The following is a 19874-nucleotide window of genomic DNA, read 5'->3' as shown; positions in this document are numbered from 1 at the left end:
GTGAGCCCCTGTTTGTGCTGCAGTTGAGCCCCTGTTTGTGCTGCAGGTGAGCCCCTGTTTGTGCTGCGGATGAGCCCGTGTTTGTGCTTCAGGTGAGCCCCTGTTTGGGCTGCAGGTGAGCACCTGTTTGTGCTTCAGGTGAGCCCCTGTTTGTGCTGCAGGTGAGCCCGTGTTTGTGCTGCAGGTGAGCCCCTGTTTGTGCTGCAGTTGAGCCCCTGTTTGTGCTGCAGGTGAGCCCCTGTTTGGGCTGCAGGTGAGCCTGTGTTTGTGCTGCAGGTGAGCCCCTGTTTGTGCTGCAGTTGAGCCCCTGTTTGTGCTGCAGGTGAGCCCCTGTTTGGGCTGCAGGTGAGCCCCTGTTTGTGCTGCAGATGAGCCCCTGTTTGTGCTGCAGGTGAGCCCCTGTTTGTGCTGCAGATGAGCACCTGTTTGTGCTGCAGGTGAGCCCCTGTTTGTGCTGCAGGTGAGCCCCTGTTTGTGCTGCAGGTGAGCCCCTGTTTGTGCTGCAGGTGAGCCCCTGTTTGTGCTGCAGGTGAGCCCCTGTTTGGGCGGCTCACGTCCTGTGTGGGGTGGCACGGTGGGGGTCGCGCTGTTGCCTCATAGCATGAAGGTAGAAGGTTTGAATCCCAGTCAGGGCCTTCCTTGTGTGGACGGATGTTCTCCCTGTAACCGCATGTTTCGTTACATTTCTTGACATTTCATGCAGAGCAACATACAGTACAACAAAGTACAAATCCATAACCACATAGTGTGCTGAAAAGTATAAAAGTAAGTGCTAGAAGAGATCACATAGACAGGAACTTGGGCCGCTGTTTTGAAAAAAACTGCAATAAAACAGCTTTGGCAATAATAATGCTAGTCTTATATAGCTGTTTTTCCCCACAGTCCAAATACATTCAGGTTGGATTAATTTGAGACTCTAAATTGTGTGAGTGAATGGTGTGTGTGCCCTGTGATTGATTGGCAACCTGTCCAGGGTGTATTCCTGCCTCTCGCCCAATGCTCCTGTGACCCTGACCAGGAATAAACAGATTAGATAATGGATGAACTTGTCTGATCTGTTTGATTTATGAAATGAGTCATTCATAAATCAAACATTGGAACAGTGACGATGGCTAAAGGCTCTAAATAAGAGTCATGTTTAAAATGCACTCTGTCCTCTCTAGTTTGGACTGCAATTAATTGTTTTATTATCAACCGACTAATTGAGCCAGCACATTGGGAATATTTCTCTCCAACAGAACATCTCAACTTATTCGTATGTCTGTTGGATCTCACATAAATTGAAACATCAAGTTAATTAGGTTTATAATCTGTAATTAGTGAAGTAGAGAAAGTTTTAATTAAACCCAGCATAGCATCGATTCATTTTGTCTTCCCTTGTCATTTCTTTGGCAGGTTAAGAGTATTTTATGTGTCTGGTCCTCAAAGTATTCATCAGTGCTTTACAATACTTCTACTGTATTCTGGAATACTGTTGTGTAATCTGCAGAAAAAAGTACAACTAAATAATGAAATAATATGCTGAACTAAACATAAACTAAAATGTTTAGTGTTTAGTTTATACACGTAGAACCACATTTTCAGGTTTCCATTTTGTACACACAGATTTTGTATAGATTTTGGAATCAAAATGAATAATTATAGTGATGAATTAAAGACCTTTTTAATGGTTCTTGCTATCCCTGATTTTCTCTGTTCAACATTCAGACCTGAGAGTTAACAAGAATAATATTGAGGTCCAGGAGAGGTTCATAAATGTGCCACAGCTATTGGGGCATGAAGAGAATGGGGGAGAGGTGGTCCATGTTGAACCTGAATCTGCAGTTTTCACTGAATCTGTTATTTTTACACTGCTGATGTCCCCTGTGATTTTCCCTAACACTACCTGAAACAGGCAAAATGTAAAATCTGCAGTACATCGTCACCTCCACGTGAAAGTAGCATGAGAAATACATTAAAATTACATGTTTGACTGCTGTAGGGTTTTAATAATAATTTAGTAATCACTTAAAGGTCAGCGCTCAAAGTTTTAACGCTTGCTGAGTGTGCTCTCGGCTCTTAAAAGACGGCGTGAAGCACCCTTGGCCAACAGTGAGGCTGAAAGCCAGCGGTCTTCAATAATGAAGTGCTTCTCAAGTACAGGGAGAATACTCCCTCCGCTGCTTCTGCTGAAAAACCCGTAAACTATTCCGTTTCATCCGCCAGGTAACGGCAACCGACCCAGATAAAGATGCGGACCAGGAGTCCCTGCGATACTCTCTGCACGGCCAGGGAGCCGAGAGTGAGTTCATCATCGACGAGGTGACGGGCAAGATCTACGCGCAGAAAACCCTGAACAGGGAGGACCGGGCGGTGTGGAGGTTTGTGGTGCTGGCCACGGACGAGGCGGGCGAGGGCCTGACGGGCTTCACCGACGTCATCATCAACGTGTGGGACATCAACGACAATGCGCCTGTCTTCACCTGCATGCCCGACAGCTGCGAGGGGCACGTGCTGGAGAACTCGCCCCCGGACACCTCCGTCATGGAGATGACCGCCACGGACCTCGACGACCCCACCGTGGGCCAGAACGCCGTGCTCACCTACAGGATTATGGGTAACGCGAGAGGGGGTGGAGGGGCCAGCGCAGACCTGTTCAGCATTAACTCCAGCACGGGCACCATCTCAGTGGCTCTGCCCGGGCTGGACCGTGAGCGGGTGGAGACCTACCTGCTGGTGGTGGAGGCCAAAGATGGCGGCGGGATGGCGGGAACGGGCACGGCCACCATCCGCGTGACGGACGTGAACGACCACGCCCCTCGCTTCGCGGAGGGCCCGTGCCGGGCCCGGGTTTCGGAGAGCAGTGAGCCCAACGCGGCGGTGCTGGAGCTGACGGCCATGGACGCGGACGTAGGTGAGAACGCCCAGCTTACCTTCAGCATCGTGGCGGGCGACCCTGAGCAGAAGTTCTACGTGGTGAGCCACCGACAGGACCAGCGCGGCACGGTGCGGCTCAAGAAGAGGCTGGACTACGAGAAGGCAGCCGAGCAGAGGTTCAACCTCACGCTGAAGGTGGAGGACCTTGACTTCTCCAGCCTGGTCCACTGCCTCGTGGAGGTGGAGGACCACAATGACCATGCCCCCGTCTTCGTGCCCCACTTCTACACCCTGCCGCCCTTCCCCGAGGACGTCGCCGTGGGGACCAGTGTGATCAAGCTGGTGGCCAGCGACGGTGACTCGGGGCTGAACCGGGAGATCGTATACAGCATCACGCAGGAGACGGACCCCCACGGACAGTTCTCTGTGGACGACACCGGCCTGGTTACCGTGGCTCGACCTCTCGACAGAGAGACGACTCCGTCGCACAGTCTAATCGTCCTGGCGACTGATCAGGGAAGCCCGGCACAAACCGGTAGTGCCACAGTCCAGCTGACTCTGCTGGACGTCAACGACAACGGGCCGGAGTTCGAGGTGGCCTACATGCCAGTGGTATGGGAAAACACGGCCGGCCCCCAGGTGCTGTGGCTCAACCAGACCTCCACCCTCCTGCACGCGGTGGACCGCGACTCTCCTGAAAATGGGCCCCCCTTCTCCTTCTCCCTGCCCCCAGAGCTCCGGCACAACCGTGACTTCCACCTGCAGGACAACGGCAACAACACGGCGACCGTGACCGCCCTGCGAACATTCGACCGCGAGCGGCACAAGGAGTTCCGCCTGCCCATCATCATGAGGGACAGCGGGCGGCCCAGCAGGACCGTCACCAACACGCTGACCGTCACCATCGGAGACAAGAATGACCACGCCCACCTGGCCGGGGAGAAGAACATTTACGTCAACAGTCACAGAGGTGAGCCCCCCCAAAGGCAGGTGTATAGTTAAAAAATATTGAACTATACACAAGCACAGATCCTGCACAGCACGCCCTGAGTAACTGAGTGACTGAATGAGTGACTGAGTGAGTGACTGAGGGAGTGACTGACTGAGTGACTGAGTGACTGAGTGACTGACTGAGTGTGAATGAGTGACCTGTATTGGCCACTTTCTACCCCGGGCTGCATGGCGTGCCTTGGGAAAAGCATTTACCTTTTCGAGAGTAGGTTTTCTTGAATGTTTTTTTTCTAAAGTCAGTGTTCTGAAACTCCATCACTTTCCAGTACCAGCAACGATTGTAACTTCAGCATTACAATGTTCAGTCCTAATCATGTTCTGATTACATTTCTGTGATTGTTCACCTAAAGGATGTTGCTTTTGTTGTGTGTGGCTGTGTGCATCAGTCTGAGGCAAAAATAGTCTTTGTTGAATCGCGGCAGAGCTGAGAGCTTCTGAGGCAATTGGAGAAAATGGGGCACAACTGCTTGGAAGATGTTGCCTAGGAGGTTCATAAGCTTTAAAAGCTCTTGAAAGTGTGTCTTTTATCTCAAAGTTCACTCCTTGAGTGCCGATCTAAACTTGGAACAAAAAAACAAACAGGCAGTGTGTGCTTTCAGTGGGAGAGCCAGGTGTCATAAACCCCAAAATCATCAGTTATCACTGTCAGCTACACACTTTAGTGGAGAGCAAAGCAACTTGATTGGTTCAAACAAGTCTCTGACTGACAGCACGTCGTAAGTCAACCCATTATAAAGTTCCTGAAGCCTCACTGTCATGTCACCACTACCCAGAATTCCTTTCTCACTGACACAGAATCATCACCCAGGATTCTGCCACCAAATTTATATTTGAACACCATCCTTAAATTTGACTCACAATTCAATTCAAGCAGAGGAAATAATTAATTATAAATTAGAGTTATTAATGAACAATTAACAAGTAATTTTGGTCACGGTTTACAACAAGGTGCAGGAGTTGGCATTAATTAACGTCATTGTTTACATGAATTAATTGATGTACAAATGCATTAATTAAGTATTAAATTAACAGTAGTTTTTTTGTGATCAAATATTAAACATTTTTTATTCAACTTTTAATTAGTTAATGTATTTCTTAACTAGATAATGTATTTCTTAATGCATTCAAAATAAAATCACAGCATGATGCACATGAGAGGGTGTCTTAAAGTTTGTCTGAGTCCCGTGTTAGCAGAAACATTTATGAGGTGCTAGAGACCATCTGTTGAAGCGCAAGCTCGATCCAAATGCTCCCTGACTGAGTGAGCGTTTGGGTTCAATTGGGTCATGTTTGGGTTGAATGGCACAACTACCTAGGAGGTCCATAAGCTATAAAAACTCTTGAAAGCGGGCAAATTATTTTCTCATAGTTCACTCCTTGAGTGCTGATCTAAACTTGGAACAGAAAGTTGCCCAGTTTAGATCAGGCCCCAGTTGTGAAGTGCTCTGGGTCCCTGTTGTAGATGTTCTCAGGAAATGGCGGACTAGCATGGGCTCAATCCAGGCTAATGTTCTCCTCTTCTCTCTGAGCAGGGATGATGGCGACCACAGTCCTGGGGAAGGTGTACGCCCCCGATCCTGATGACTGGGACAACAAGACGTACGTCTTCGAGGGACACGTGCCCAAGTAAGAGCTACTTATCTTTAACCGCCAAGCTCACAGGCAGCGGATTGTCTTTAAGGGGTCACATTCATATTGCACTTCTCATGATCTCCAAGCGCTGGTGTTGCTATGTCCTCGGTGTCCTAGGCACACCCAGATTTTGATTGGTCCACCAAAAAAAAACAAGCTTTGTGGGTAACATTAGCTTAAGAGTTTCATGTTTGTTCTATGATGTAATTACACCCTATAATATCTCAACCGTTAAAAATGTAATGAGTGGCTATATTGCAACTACAATGGTTGTTGCATGCAGGCGCGCTAGTGTGTAACTGGAATGGTGGCTGGTGGAATGTGACTGTTGTTGTAGTTTAAATATCTACAGCATCAGTTTTTTAAAGCGCAAAACAGCTTAGAAATTCACGGTTGAGATTTATGTTGTAGAACAAAATGTGAAATGTGAAACCTTATTTTGTTGAGAAATTGAAAATCCCTTTGCAAAAAAAAGCATCGGAAATCTGCCAAGGGAGCAGGGAAAATGCGAATTCACTTCCCGGTTTTATGACTACAAACACCCAATGAGCACAAGCCAGAATCTAGTCCAGGAAGGTGGAAATCTACATTTTGCGTTTTGATATAAACACATTAAGTTAACCCCAATACCTGGATATAGCCTGGCTATGTCCTAGTTGACTAGAAAACTTTCACTGTTCAACCTAGTGTAGCTGTTCACCTGAACGCCAAGGTTGTGTTTCACTGACTTTTCACCACAGAAATTTTCAACAACCTCCTTTTGGTAGGTTTTCACTATCTCCTCCCCCACCCCTGGCCCAGGTGTAAATCCGGTAAACCCATGATTGCAATTCTGGCTCCACTACTGTCTCCACGGTAACGGGGGGGGGAACCTAACCTAAACTACCAACGTGCAGCAGCTACCACTGCGATGCTTGGCAGCCATTTTATACTTGAAAGTTCTCCACACATTAACTGGTGTTTTGAGGGAGGAAATCATTGAGTCAACTGAAGGCCCATTGCAGTCTGTAACTTAGGTCCCTGAGAAGCAAATACGTGATGAGCTCCCTCGGCTGGGAACCTTGGTCTTTAGCTCAAAGTGCTAACCGCATCTCCGCTTGTGTGAAGCCGCCAGAGGAAAGGCTGTGGTTGAAACTCAGCGGCAGCAAACCCGCACATAGCGATCCCGAGGCGGGCGGGCAACGATAGCACCGCCGATGTTTCTCACCTAAACGGAGCGCGGATTTCGTTTTAAATATGAGAACGAGCTCCAAAAAAAAACCCTCACTGTGTGCCTGGGCATTGATGTCTGATTCCCCCCGAACACCGCGAGTGTCACGGTGGGTAGAGCTGGAAGGCTCGGCTGAGAGGAAAGAAATCTGTTCTTTTTATCGGGAGTAACAGAGGAGGGCTCACAAGAGCTCCCTCCAGTCAAAGAACCGGCGACAGTCATGGTGTTATTTATTTACGCATTTATTTATTTATTTTGCCGAGACGCCGGCGTTTAATCTGTGTGCTTTATTAGCAGTATGGCAGCTTTTCTGTTGCGATCTCGTCTCCCTCACCAGCGCCCGCCGCACTCCGGGAAGTGCCTTATTATTTCTGTCCTTCACAGTTACACATTTTTACAGCACAAAAACATCAGAAACCTGAAAAAGAAAGGAGGAACAGACGTATAAATATCTGCTTTTGGATCTCCGCCAGTCTTTGTCGCCTAAGTAACTAGGCGTTTAGCATCTTAAATGTTCTGCCGCAACCTGCTTGCAGAGAAACAGAGTCTGGCTTTGAGGGATGTTTGTGGCGGTGGTGTAGTGTGGTGGTTAGGGGACTGGGCTCACAGTGCCAGAGATTGCTGGTTTCAGTCCCTGCCGGGGGGTGCCACTATGCCCTTGAATGAGGTGCTTACCCTGAATTGCTTGTGTAAAATATCCAGCCATATAAATTGATTGTATGTAAAAGTGTAATCTGTAAGACGCTCTGGATGCTGAAATATATTGAGCTGCAGTGCTGAGGAAGGTGTGGTGACCTTGTTCTCCTGTCCCTCCCTCCCTCTCTCTTTCTCAAACCCTCTTCCTCCCTTCCTCTCTCCTTCTCCAACTATCTCTCCCTCTCCTGAACCTTCAATCCTCCTTCTGCTGGACCCTCTCAAATATACCTTTCATTTCTCCCTCTCTCTATCTTAAACTCTCTCAAATCTCTCCTTCTCTCCCTCCCTCTATCTTAAACTCTTTCAAATCTTCTCTCCTTCTCTCCCTCCCTCCATCTTAAACTCTCTCAAATCTTCTCTCCTTCTCTCCCTCCCTCTATCTTGAACTCTCTCTCGTAATCTCTTTCTCAAATCCCCCCCCCTCCCCTCCCTCCCTCCCTCCCTCCCTCCCTCCTCTCTCTCGCACAGCTACTTTGTCCTTAACAGAAGGACGGGCTTTCTGATTGCCAAGGAGAACGCCCCCACGGGAAGGTACGAGTTCAAGGTGCGGGTGTCAGACGGGGTGTGGCCAGACGTGGTCTCCCGGGTAACCGTGCACGTCAAAGAACTGCAAGACGAGGCCATCTACCGCTCGGCCTCACTCCGCATGGCAGGTACTCCAGCAGAACCAGAATTACACTCATACTTACGGTCTACGCTCACTAATTACGCCTCGCACATTACCTATCAGTCTGTCTGTCTAGCATCACCATCTATCTTCTACAGAACAAGAGTCCTGTTCTATATTTCGGATTCATCTTTACAGTATATCTGTCTGTCTCATCACGATCCATCTTCTACAGAACAATAGTCCTGTTCTGTATTTCATATTGATCTTTGCAGTATATATGTCTATCATTACCACCCATCTTCTACAGAACAATAGTCCTGTTCTGTATTTCATGTTGATCTTTACAGTATATCTGTCTGTCTCGTCATAATCATCCAGCTTCAATAGAACATCAGTACTGTTCTGTGTTTATAGCTGTCTTTCATTTATGCCTCATGTATGTGAGTTTGTGTACCTTTGATATATTGTATGCATTTGTTTGTTCATTGTGCCATTGTCACCCATGATAATGTTGGCACCTGCTAATAATAACTACGGTTATTGTGTGATGAGATGACAGATTTGTCTCTTTTGTGGACAAAGCTATGCTATGAGTCATCATATAAAAACAAGGTCATTGTTATATAAAATATATATCACACTGTGTGTGCATGTGTGATGGAACAGCATTTAGAAGGCTGATTTCAAATGTGTAATTCATGAAACGGAGCAAAACTGAAGAATTCTCCTATTTTTGATGTTGATGTTATTGTCATTCTCATTGTTGATTTATGACTGGTCTCCCTTGTAAAGGAGAGAATTTGGTCTCAATGGGGCTTTCCTGCTAAAATAAAGGATAAATACCATAAATAAGCAAAATAAATAAGAATGACTCCTTATAAAACCATGGTCCTTGACATAAAAACAGATTACCAGGAGTCATATCACGCCTGTGTGTTGTAAATTCACTATTTATTCCAGGCAATCACCTCAGAATAGATGGCTTGTGTCAGTGGAAAACAGGACAGCTAAGGCCAAAATGCGGCTAAACTTATACAGCAAACATGCAACTCCATTTTTCTGTCCTGGTTCGATTACCGCTAGCCGCAGTATGAACCAGCTGAGGTCTACAGTAAGGGCTTGAGGTCTGGGGACCGCAGCTCAATAGTGAGTAATTAAAAACATTGGTGTAGCTATATTATTAATCATTTTAAACATCTATTGCTATATTATAGGGGAAAAAATATCTTGAAAGCGGCATGCCCCCTCCCCATAAGGAAATGGCGTTCAATTTCCTGGCAGTCATCTAATATCACTTTTTACTATTGGGGAATTAAACGGAGGGAGCAGAGGGTAATATGATGGCCATCAAGCATTCTCAGAGTTTCATGCGTTTGGGGCTTCAAGGCCCACTTTACCGGTGAGTTATTTCTTAATCGAGTAGCTGCTAAAGCTAGCAATGACATCACCTTATTTTTCAACAAAATAACTGCAGGCTTCCTGTGCTATGCGCCTCCTCCCCCCTGTTAAAGCCCCATGCCTGCCTACTGGCGGTCTGTAGCATAGCGGCTATGGTACATGACGCGGGCCTGCAAGGTTGGTGATTCGATCCCCGGTGCAGCCACAATAAGATCCCCACAGCTGTTGGGCCCTTGAGCAAGGCCCTTAACCCTGCATTGATCCAGGGGGGATTGTCCCCTGCACACGGAGCGGTGGGCCGCCAAACTCGGCTTTGGCAGGACTGCGGTCCTCGGTTTTGCAGCGTACTGATGCCACATCAAGGTCCGACACCTAAGCATCTCGCTGTTCTTCATCAAAGTTACCTGCAAAGTTTTTAAAGAAAAGTCTTGACAAGCACTTTACCAGACTGGCAGTTAAGCTGTGTAGGCCCATTTGTTGAAGAAAGAAAAAAAAGAAAAGAAAAATACTTGGCCAGCCTATTACTGTATATTGATATTTTATAAAGATATAATGCACTGCAGTTTTATGAAATAATAAAATTTTATTTTAAGGTGTGCGCCATCATTATTTACACATGCAGGTTTTTTTACGGCCCTCTTTTATGGCCGGCCCACGCTCATCACCAGCTGTAGCCTTGTCTTTATAATTGGTGGTTTAACGCGGGATCGTTGTACCGCGCGATTCTGCTGCGTCGTTCCTCCGGGGGGCTAACCCCACGGCGCTAATATCTCACACCTCAGTACCATTTATTTATTTATTTATTAATTCATTTGAAGGAGGACAATGCTCATTAATAACGTTTCTGTAAATGCGCTAATGAGTTAGCTGGGGAGGCTAATTTTCACCTGCGGCCCCTGGGCTACACGTTTTGGCTGTGGGAGTGAACCGGGACCGTGTAAGACAGGGGGAGAACCTGTAAACTCCACAGGAGATCCTGAAATAACCGATTCCTACCTCAGTTCTGGGAGCGTGTTGGGTTCTGCTGTGTTGTCCTGCAGGTGGATAAACCCGTATATCTCACACCTCAGTATCTGGTAATCCTTGGCTCCCCAAGTTCTGACCACTGCTTGCGAGGGGTCTCTATCAGCTGAAATAACCGCTTCCAATCTCCAACGAGCTGTTTTACAAAGAGTTTAAAAGCACACTGGAAAATTAGCTCAACCTGGATTCTGGGTAAATTAGAATGGCGGGGGCGGGTTCTGAAGTACCTGAGTTAATTACCGGATTGGTTGGCACAAAGAGAAGCGCACAATGCGGTCTACAGGACGGAGATTAGGCAGGCCAGCCCGGAGCATTAGCCATTGTGACTGACTCCATCAGCGCTCTTTCAAAACATTTCTGCTGAATCCTGCTCTTAAAAAAAAAAAAGATGTACTTATGGTATTATTGTCAGCCTTCTTGACATTTGAAATCTCATTTTGATGACAAATCTGGAAGGCAGAGAGGACACATAAGTCTGCGAGTTGTGCTGTGCGGAGATTTAGGAGCGGGCATTTTCCCTCCTCTTAGGAGCCGGGAAGATTGATTGTGAAGCTGTGAAAGCTGTGAGCTGCTGGAGCGCGAGTGAACAAAGTCGTTAACACCCAGGAGCGGGGTTACCGCCGCCTGAAAGCTCGGGCTCTGAGGGGGGGCGGGGAGGGGTTGGGCCAGGGGGTAATTACAAAATCAACACCAAAAGTTTAGACCGAGCCGAAACACCTGGCTGTTTCTGCATGTTTTTTTTTTTGTTTTTTTTTGTTTTGTTTTAAAATTCTCATCTTCAATATTAGGTGTCAGGGGCTTGGCAGTCGGGTGGTGTGGCGGGGTGGTGGTGGTGGGGGGGGGGCGCACTAGATAGAGAAGGGGAAAATGCCTCTTGTGTTGAGACAATCAAGTAAGAGCAGCAACATCAATTTGCATTCCCTCGAGCGGCGGTTATGAGATCAATAAAAAGAAATTGAAAAATGATTCGTCGGGGGCTGAGATTTAACACTGTTGCGGTCGCGTCAACACCCCCGGCTCTAACTCAAAGCCCTGTCAGCTCCAGGAGCTCATTATCTTCCCTTCCCTTCTTTCGTCTCTTCCTGCCTCTACCTTTTCCTCGCCTGGCTGTGAGCTCTGTTAACCCCTGTTTGCTCAGACTGGCTCCCTCTGCGGAGTGCCTTTTAAGCCCTTTGTCCGTTTTCTGAGCCTTGCCCTGAGCTCTGCTTAGCGTGGAGGTTCCCCAGCTGTTAAGGAGGTGAAAGTAGACCTGCTGGAGCCTCTGTCAGGACAGGTCCGTGGGGTGACGTGTCAACTGTCAGCGTTTGAAAGTGAATTGTTATACATGATGGGGCAGATTTGCTCCCTCCATCCTTCCATCCTTTTGATCCAGCACCATTCTAGCACGCCTACGTCCTCTTAACTGACTGTGAAAAGCTTTCAAGTGTCGGTTTCCTAGAATGTTTCCTCAAAATTCCAAGTGAGTAGTAGAGGTATTTCTGTGGAATGTAGGGAATTGTAGTCCTGTTGTAGTCCTATTGTTGCACCACAGTGTTCTTGAACTCCATTGCTTTCCAGTAGTGATTGTTACCTCAGGACTGGAATGTTCAGTTCAGATGTTAAGATCATTCCGATGACATATTTGTGATCTTACACCCTAAATTCTTTTTTTTTAACAAATGGCACACAGATGAATACCGCCACAGGGATACTGATCAGAAGGCGCGATATCTTAAACGGGAGATGACTTTCCGTATCCGTGGGAAGAAGGGTTAGGGGGGAATGTGTCACTTCCAGCTCAGGGGATTTAAATGCCGGGGAGGGAGGGGACGTTAACGACCGGCGTCTGTTCGCCCGTCCCTCGGGAATTACGACGCCTTCTAATGGCTCGTTGGACGGAATTCAGGCAATTAAAAGCGTCTTGGGTTCTCAGCAAAGTCATTCACCGTAAAAACGTCTTTTTTTTGTGCCTTAGAACTGTCATTGACAGCGACGCCACACTGCCAACTCCGATCCAAGCTGGGGCCTTCTAGAGCCGTTTTCCGCAGACCTTAATTTAACACTATTATACAGTGTTATATAACGCTCCTGCTCCGACCTTGACCGGGAAAGGGGAATTGTCATGGAAATGGATTGCTTATCCATGTAAAGGGAAGTTTTGTGTGTCCGTACTTTTTGGGACAAGGTCAGCGACTTTCCCGTTTGAACCTGAAAAGGATGGCTCACAGCTCACAGCTCACAGCTCACAGCTCTTCACTGCTGTGAAGTCATTTCAAAGAACTGTAATGATGCATATTTTACAAAGGCTTTCCTTTGCTCTCCTGATACCAATCGCATGCGCTTCGGCTTGTCTCTTGCAGAGTTGTTTATGAGTTTATAAGCTATCTCCCGCTTTGAGATAAAAGCGTTTGTGAGGTAAACGTGTGGTAAACGTGAGTTGCACGTGTGGTCGCTCGCTGACGGGGGGGGCGGGGTTCTGTGTGTCCTCTGACCTCCAGACATCATGGCGACGGAGTTCCTCGCGCACCAGGGCGGTGGGCGGAGCCAGTACGAGCTGTTCCGGGACTTCCTGTCTGAGATGCTGGCGGTCGCCCCCGGCGACGTCAACGTCTTCGGTCTCCTGGACGTGCGGGAGCGGACGCTGGACGTGCGGTTCTCCGTGAAGGGCGCCCCCTACCTGAGGCCGGAGAAACTACATGGCTACCTCGCCGCGCACAAACAGAAGGTACCTCCCCACTCCATCCCATTTCCATGACAACGTAATGAGACAACCAATCCAGAGCCTTGCCTTGTAACACCATAATGTCCAAATATAGCCTTCCAGGCCTGTAATACTGCTGCTTGTTCATCACTCCCCTCCAATCAGATTTAGACCTTGGGGCTTGAGGTAATAAGTGGCTAATCGGTGACAGTCATTCAATCAGTGAACTTTTAGCAGGAGAATGAAAGCAGCCCTTCTATTGGCCTCGTGGGCCTGATTGGAGTATCTAGGCTACAACCCAACCCGATGTAATGAAATACTCCCCAGCATTTGCATACGCTCCCCGTGTCCGGACACTACGCCGGGCCGCTAATGCTCGTAAATTAGCGCGATGTGGCACGGCTCTGGCGCGGAGTCAGGGGCGGCTGCCACTCGAGGCGGGGAGAGAATCGTAACTCAGGCACAGGCGAAGGGCAGGCCGGCGGGAGGCCGTCCCCATCTGCGTCAGTGTGATGAAGCGCAAAGAAACCGGAGAAAGAACCGGTCAGATCGGGAAATTATTAAGAGGCCGGGGCTAATTCCGCGCGCGTACAACTGACAGGTCAAATTGTAGGGTCTGGGAGCCCATAGCGAGGCTGTATCCATGGAAACCATCCTCTTTAAATCCCTTTCTCACATGGAACCGGCAACGTTTCTGCATGTTGATATTTTATATCTGTGTACCCTTTCTGTGCCTTTTTCCCGGGAATGTTGCTGCTTTATTTTCCGTGTTTGAGCTGTGGCGGAAGACTTCCCTAGATCATTCCCGGTCCCAAACCGGTAAATTGGGGATGGAACATTTTACATGGTAAACGTAGGTCCACCCTCTAAATATGAATCAAGCTAGAGATTATAACTCATTTTATTTCATGCAGTATATTTTAATGGCAAACGTGTTTCGGCTCATGCCGTCTTCAACGCCGTTCAAAGATAGTTAGCAAAAGACGGACGATACAGGAGGTGTTCATTACATTACATTACAGATATTTAGCAGACGCTCTTATCCAGAGCGACATGCAGCACAGTGCCTAAGCAGGTACCAGTGTGCCGGTGAAGACCCAATAGGGAAGTGGCTGAAGTGGTCACATAGTGTTCACCCCCCAAAACACCTGAACAGGGCTAAAGATGGTGAGCAGTGGCTCCTCTGTGTTTGGCTGTAAGCCCGTCGTTGTTCACGGCCCTGAAGGTCCCCAGGGTGTGGGTGTCAAAAATCTAATATCAACCAGGTACTGTTGCCGCAAATATGAGGATATGGCAATACATTAAAAAAAATACTTTGCTGAGAAATATATTTATTATAACATTTTGAAAAATGTTCAGATATTTACAGTAGAGTGCAGCATATTCAATTTCCACCAGGGAGGTCCGCTGTAATATTAATTCATTCATTCATTATTCTAACCCGCTTATCCTGAACAGGGTCGCAGGGGGGCTGGAGCCTATCCCAGCATACATTTGGCAAAAGGCAGGAATACACCCTGGACAGGTCGCCAGTCCATCGCAGGGCACACACACCATTCACTCACACCTATGGGCAATTCAGACTCTCCAATCAGCCTAACCTGCATGTCTTTGGACTGTGGGAGGAAACCGGAGTACCCGGAGGAAACCCACGCAAACACAGGGAGAACATGCAAACTCCGCACAGAGAGGCCCCGGCCGACGGGGATTCGAACCCAGGACCTCCTTGCTGTGAGGTGGCAATGCTACCCACTGCACCATCCGTGCCGCCCCACTGTAATATAATATCAGATAATATCTTTAGATATTTTATTTAACTGTTATTTAACCAGGTGAGTCCCATTGAGATCTCTTTTTCAAGGGAACCCTGGCTAACATAGCAGTGTTACAAAAACATAAAAGCAACATGAAAAACATATAGTAAAATATCATATAATATGCAGTGAATTAGTGAATACTCTCATCGGTGAATACAATTGAAGTGCCGAATTATTATAGCACTAAAAGTTGTTTCCTGTTATTCGGGGCTGGTATGTTGTCCAGTGATTGTGGTTTCCATGGGGACAGGCTGCGTTTTGTAACTGTAAAAGCGTCTCTCTCTCCTTCCCCGGCGTCCGCCGCGCACGGGTGCTGTGTTTTTGTTTGTCTCGGGGAAGCGGTGTTTACCGTCGTCCTCCCGCGGCGGGTGACGGGAGGCGGGGAGGAACGGAGCGCTGTGTTCTCGGCCTTTCGTGTCTGCTCCTGCGCGTTCCACGCTGCCATCAGAGCAGACGCAGACGTGGGGAGCGTTCGGATGAAGGCAAAGGCCGGAGAAATTAATGTGTGGAATCTTAATGCCTCTAAATATCAGACAGAATACTCTCTCTGCCTCTCTCTGCATTGCTCGCTTTCTCTCTCTCACCCTCTTTTCCTCTGTCTCTGTCTGTCTCTCACTCTCTCACTCTGTCTCTCTCCCTTTCTCTCTATCTTTGCCTCTCTCTGCATCGCTCGCTTTCTCTCTCTCACTCTCTCTTCCTGTCTCTCTCACTCTATTTCTGCCTCTCTCTGTCTCTTTCTCACTCTATCACTGCCTCTCTGTCTGTCTCTCGATCTCTCTCTCATGTTCTCTCTCTCTCTCTCTCATGTACTCTCTCTGTCTCTCTCACTCTCTCAATTCTGTTCATTTCAATTCAATTTGCTTTTTTTGGCATGACACACTACATTTGTATTGCCAAAGCATGCAGTATTAAACAAAACAAGGATGCACATCTAACGCTGAACAACGCATAACATCAAAGAATCGAAATGAATAAAGAGTAACCACACTCTCTCTCTCTCTCTCCAACATTCCCTGACTGCTCTTGTTTTGAATTTTGAATTTAATCTCAGTGTTTTTAGAGATGAAAATGGAGAAACTACAGGTGTGTGTGTGTCTACGTGTGTATGGGGGGGGGGGGTTGCATGAGACAGAGACAGAGAGGGAGAGAGAAGGAGAGAGAGAGAGAGAGAGAGAGAGAAAGAGAGAGAGAGAGAGAGAGAGAGGTTGAAAGTTGAATGTAAACAGCACAGTGGGGAGCAGACTATCTCACTGTAGGTTTGGGTAGGGCATAATGTTGGGGAGTCTGTCACTGATGTATGCCTTTTTTTAAATTGCCATATGTAAATTGCCTTTTTGCTTACTCTTATTAATCATTAGATGGCACAACTTAATTCCACAGTATCTTCTCAATAATGTAGGCTAAATATCATAATATTTGTATACAAGAGCTGTTCAGGACAACTCACCAGGTTAAACCCTTCAAAAATCTGCACACCTATCTATCAGAATTCCTTCCATCTATCCTCTGCCCTGTCTGTCCAAACCCCGTCCATCTTCTGCTCAGCCATTTATACAAATGTTTATGGCGAGAACGGTTGACCTTCCTGTCTGTCAGGATTTCGCTGAATGTGTACCACTGGCTGGACGTGAAAGAGAATCATGTTTGTCTTTAAACAGCGCTTTGCTGGACACAGCTCAAACGGTCATGACGTGAGCTGTGAATCAAAGCTGGAAGTCCAGATGCTCCCTGACTCACATCACAAGTCCTCTCCCCTTACACAACTTCACCAACGAGCCTCACACACACACAGTGCCAAATTATCTGTGTTGCTGAGTACTGCTTCACACACACACGCACACACACACACTCACACACACACACACACACACACACACGCACTCACACGCACACGCACACACACTCACACTCACACACATACACACACACACTACCCACCAGATAGCTTCACTGCACTGTGTTCTTCATCTTTTAACATGAGACAGACAAAGAAAATGAAAGAGAGAGAGAAACAGTAAGACCATCCTCACATAGACCGGAGATATATTTGTTTTTATGAAAAAAACATTGTCATGGTTTTGTTTTAGTTTTGAGAATATTCACTGTCATTTTACTGTACAGATGGATTTCAATTTATTTCTGATGCTTTGGCAATATTTACATACAGTATGCATTTCCTGCCAATAAAACTTGAGAGAGAGAGAGATGCAGAGAGCAGGCACAGATGGAACTCATCACACACCCATCCATTATAAATAGTGGACTACATCGCCCCTCACTCCCCCTCTCTCTCACACCCTTGCACTTCCCATGCGCATAACCCCACTGCCTGCTGGGATATGTAGGAAGCTGATTTGTCATACAGGTACAGAGGAGCTGTTGCCTCCTCGGCTGTCTGCAGTAAAGGGGTGCGAACACTAGGGGGGGGGGTGAGGCAGGTATAGAGTGCATCCGGAAAGTATTCACAGCGCTTCACTTTTTCCACATTTTGTTATGTTACAGCCCTATTCCAAAATTCCAAAATTAAATTCATTTTTTTCCTCCAAATTCTACACACAATACGCTATAATAACAACGTGAAAGAAGCTTTTTTTAGATTTTTGCAAATTCCACCTGTGGTAAATTCAGTTGATTGCACATGTCTATATAAGGTCCCACAGTTGACAGTGCATGTCGGAGCACAAACCAAGCAAGTCAAAGGAATTGTTTGTAGACCTCCAAGACAGGATTGTCTCGAGGCACAAATCTGGGGAAGGGTATAGAAAAATTTCTGCTGCTTTGAAGGTCCCAATGAGCACAGTGGCCTCCATCATCTGTAAATGGAAGAAGTTCAGAACCACCAGGACTCTTCCTAGAGCCGGCCGCCCGTCTAAACTGAGCAATCGGGGGAGAAGGGCCTTAGTCAGGGAGGTGACCAAGAACCCAATGGTCACTCTGTCAGAGCTCCAGCGTTCCTCTGTGGAGAGAGGAGAACCTTCCAGAAGGACAACCATCTCTGCAGCAATCCACCAATCAGGCCTGTATGGTAGAGTGGCCAGACGGAAGCCACTCCTTAGTAAAAGGCACATGGCAGCCCGCCTGGAGTTTGCCAAAAGGCACCTGAAGGACTCTCAGACCATGAGAAATAAAATTCTCTGGTCTGATGAGACAAAGATTGAACTCTTTGGCGTGAATGCCAGGCGTCATGTTTGGAGGAAACCAGGCACCGCTCATCACCTGGCCAATACCATCCCTAACTGGGAGACTAGTCAGGATTGAGGGAAAGATGAATGCAGCAATGTACAGAGACATCCTGGATGAAAACCTGCTCCAGAGCGCTCTTGACCTCAGACTGGGGCGACGGTTCATCTTTCAGCAGGACAATGACCCTAAGCACACAGCCAAGATATCAAAGGAGTGGCTTCAGGACAACTCTGTGAATGTCCTTGAGTGGCCCAGCCAGAGCCCAGACTTGAATCCGATTGAACATCTCTGGAGAGATCTGAAAATGGCTGTGCACCGACGCTCCCCATCCAACCTGATGGGGCTTGAGAGGTACTGCAAAGAGGAATGGGCGAAACTGCCCAAAGATAAGTGTGCCAAGCTTGTGGCATCATATTCAAAAAGACTTGAGGCTGTAATTGATGCCAAAGGTGCATCAACAAAGTGTTGAGCAAAGGCTGTGAATACTTATGTACTTATGTACTTATGTGATTTCTTAGTTTTTTATTTTTAATAAATTTTCAAAAATTTCAAAAAAACATCTTTCATGTTGTCATAATGGGGTGTTGTGTGTAGATGGAATTTATTCCATTTTGGAATAAGGCTGTAACATAACAAAATGTGGGAAAAGTGAAGCGCTGTGAATACTTTCCGGATGCACCCTCGCCCGGGGTGGCACACTGCCATAGCGGGAGCAGAGCAGCCATTTTGGAGCGAGAGCGGAGTCTGGTGGCTCTGAAGGCTGACTTTGTGCGGGCACTGGCTTTGAGGCGCAGGTACGCGCGATTGAAATATCCGTCTCGCTCAGCAGTGCTTTAGGGGAAGTGAGAACAGCAGATGGATCAAAAGTATCACTTCCCACAAGCTTTTAGGGAGCTTTTTTTTACCATCTTTATTCTCGTTTTTGATTTATTTTTTTCTCACCACAGGTTCAGGTTTTAGAAAAAGAATCGAGTGACAACAGGAGTCACGTTTAAACATTTTCTGCTGGTATTTTTGTATTATATGTTTCCCTATCTGATTGTGGCCCCGGTGTGATTGTGGCCCTTTTTGATTGGGGCTCTTTTTGGGGCCCCTTCATGGGATCTCTATTTGTTATTTGGGGGGACCCTAATCTGCAGGGACCCCAAAATTGCAGGAGACCCCTAATCTGTGCCTTAATTTTCCTGACCAGCTGCAGGGTTAGTCTTCATACCCAAAGACTCCACTAAACCTAACGTGGTTAATGAAACTCACTCCATTTAAAGAGTAGGGGGAATGTGCTATTTATTTGGAAGGCACAGTGGTGTAGTGGTCAGCACTGTTGCCTCACAGGAAGGTTCAAATTCCAGCCGACCGAAAACTCTGTGCGTGGAGTTTGCATGTTTTCCCCGTGTTCGTCCGGGTCTCTTCCTCCCACACTCAGACGCTTGCATGTCAGGTTAGCTGTGCTCCTGCTATTGCTCTTGACCAAGGCACTGGCCTCAGGGCGCTGCAATGTGGCTGCCCACTGCTCCTAAGTAACTAAGATGGGTCAAATGCAGAGGGCAAAGCACCGCACAAGGTTCAATGAAGTAAACTATTGTTAAAATTATTGAAATCCTCCTCCTACTGATTTCCGTTTTGGAATTCGTCCCTGGTGGGCTGTGTGAGTGTGAGTGTGTGTGAGCATGTGTGAGGGTGAGGGTGTGGTGTATGTGTGCAGTGTGTGTGTGTGTGAGTGTGAGTGTGTGTTTGTGTGTGTGAGTGTGAGTGTGAGTG

The 19874-nt window shown here is 47.3% G+C and overlaps 1 protein-coding gene across 1 annotated transcript in view; it reads left to right on the top strand.

Moving 5' to 3' along the window:
• LOC133131148 (neural-cadherin-like) overlaps window positions 1-19874 on the top strand; it is a 205514-nt gene that overhangs the window by 128121 nt on the left and 57519 nt on the right. Inside the window, exons 18-21 of the mRNA XM_061246326.1 lie at window positions 2206-3826; window positions 5400-5493; window positions 7874-8058; window positions 12914-13140. Of these exons, the coding sequence (XP_061102310.1) occupies window positions 2206-3826; window positions 5400-5493; window positions 7874-8058; window positions 12914-13140 (2127 nt within the window). The remainder of the gene's footprint in view (window positions 1-2205; window positions 3827-5399; window positions 5494-7873; window positions 8059-12913; window positions 13141-19874) is intronic.

Source organism: Conger conger, chromosome 6 (assembly GCF_963514075.1).
Source record: "Conger conger chromosome 6, fConCon1.1, whole genome shotgun sequence".
Classification (NCBI taxonomy): Eukaryota; Metazoa; Chordata; class Actinopteri; order Anguilliformes; family Congridae; genus Conger; species Conger conger.
The sequence above is the reverse complement of the archived record's forward strand: the minus strand, read 5'-3'. Positions and strand labels throughout refer to the sequence as shown.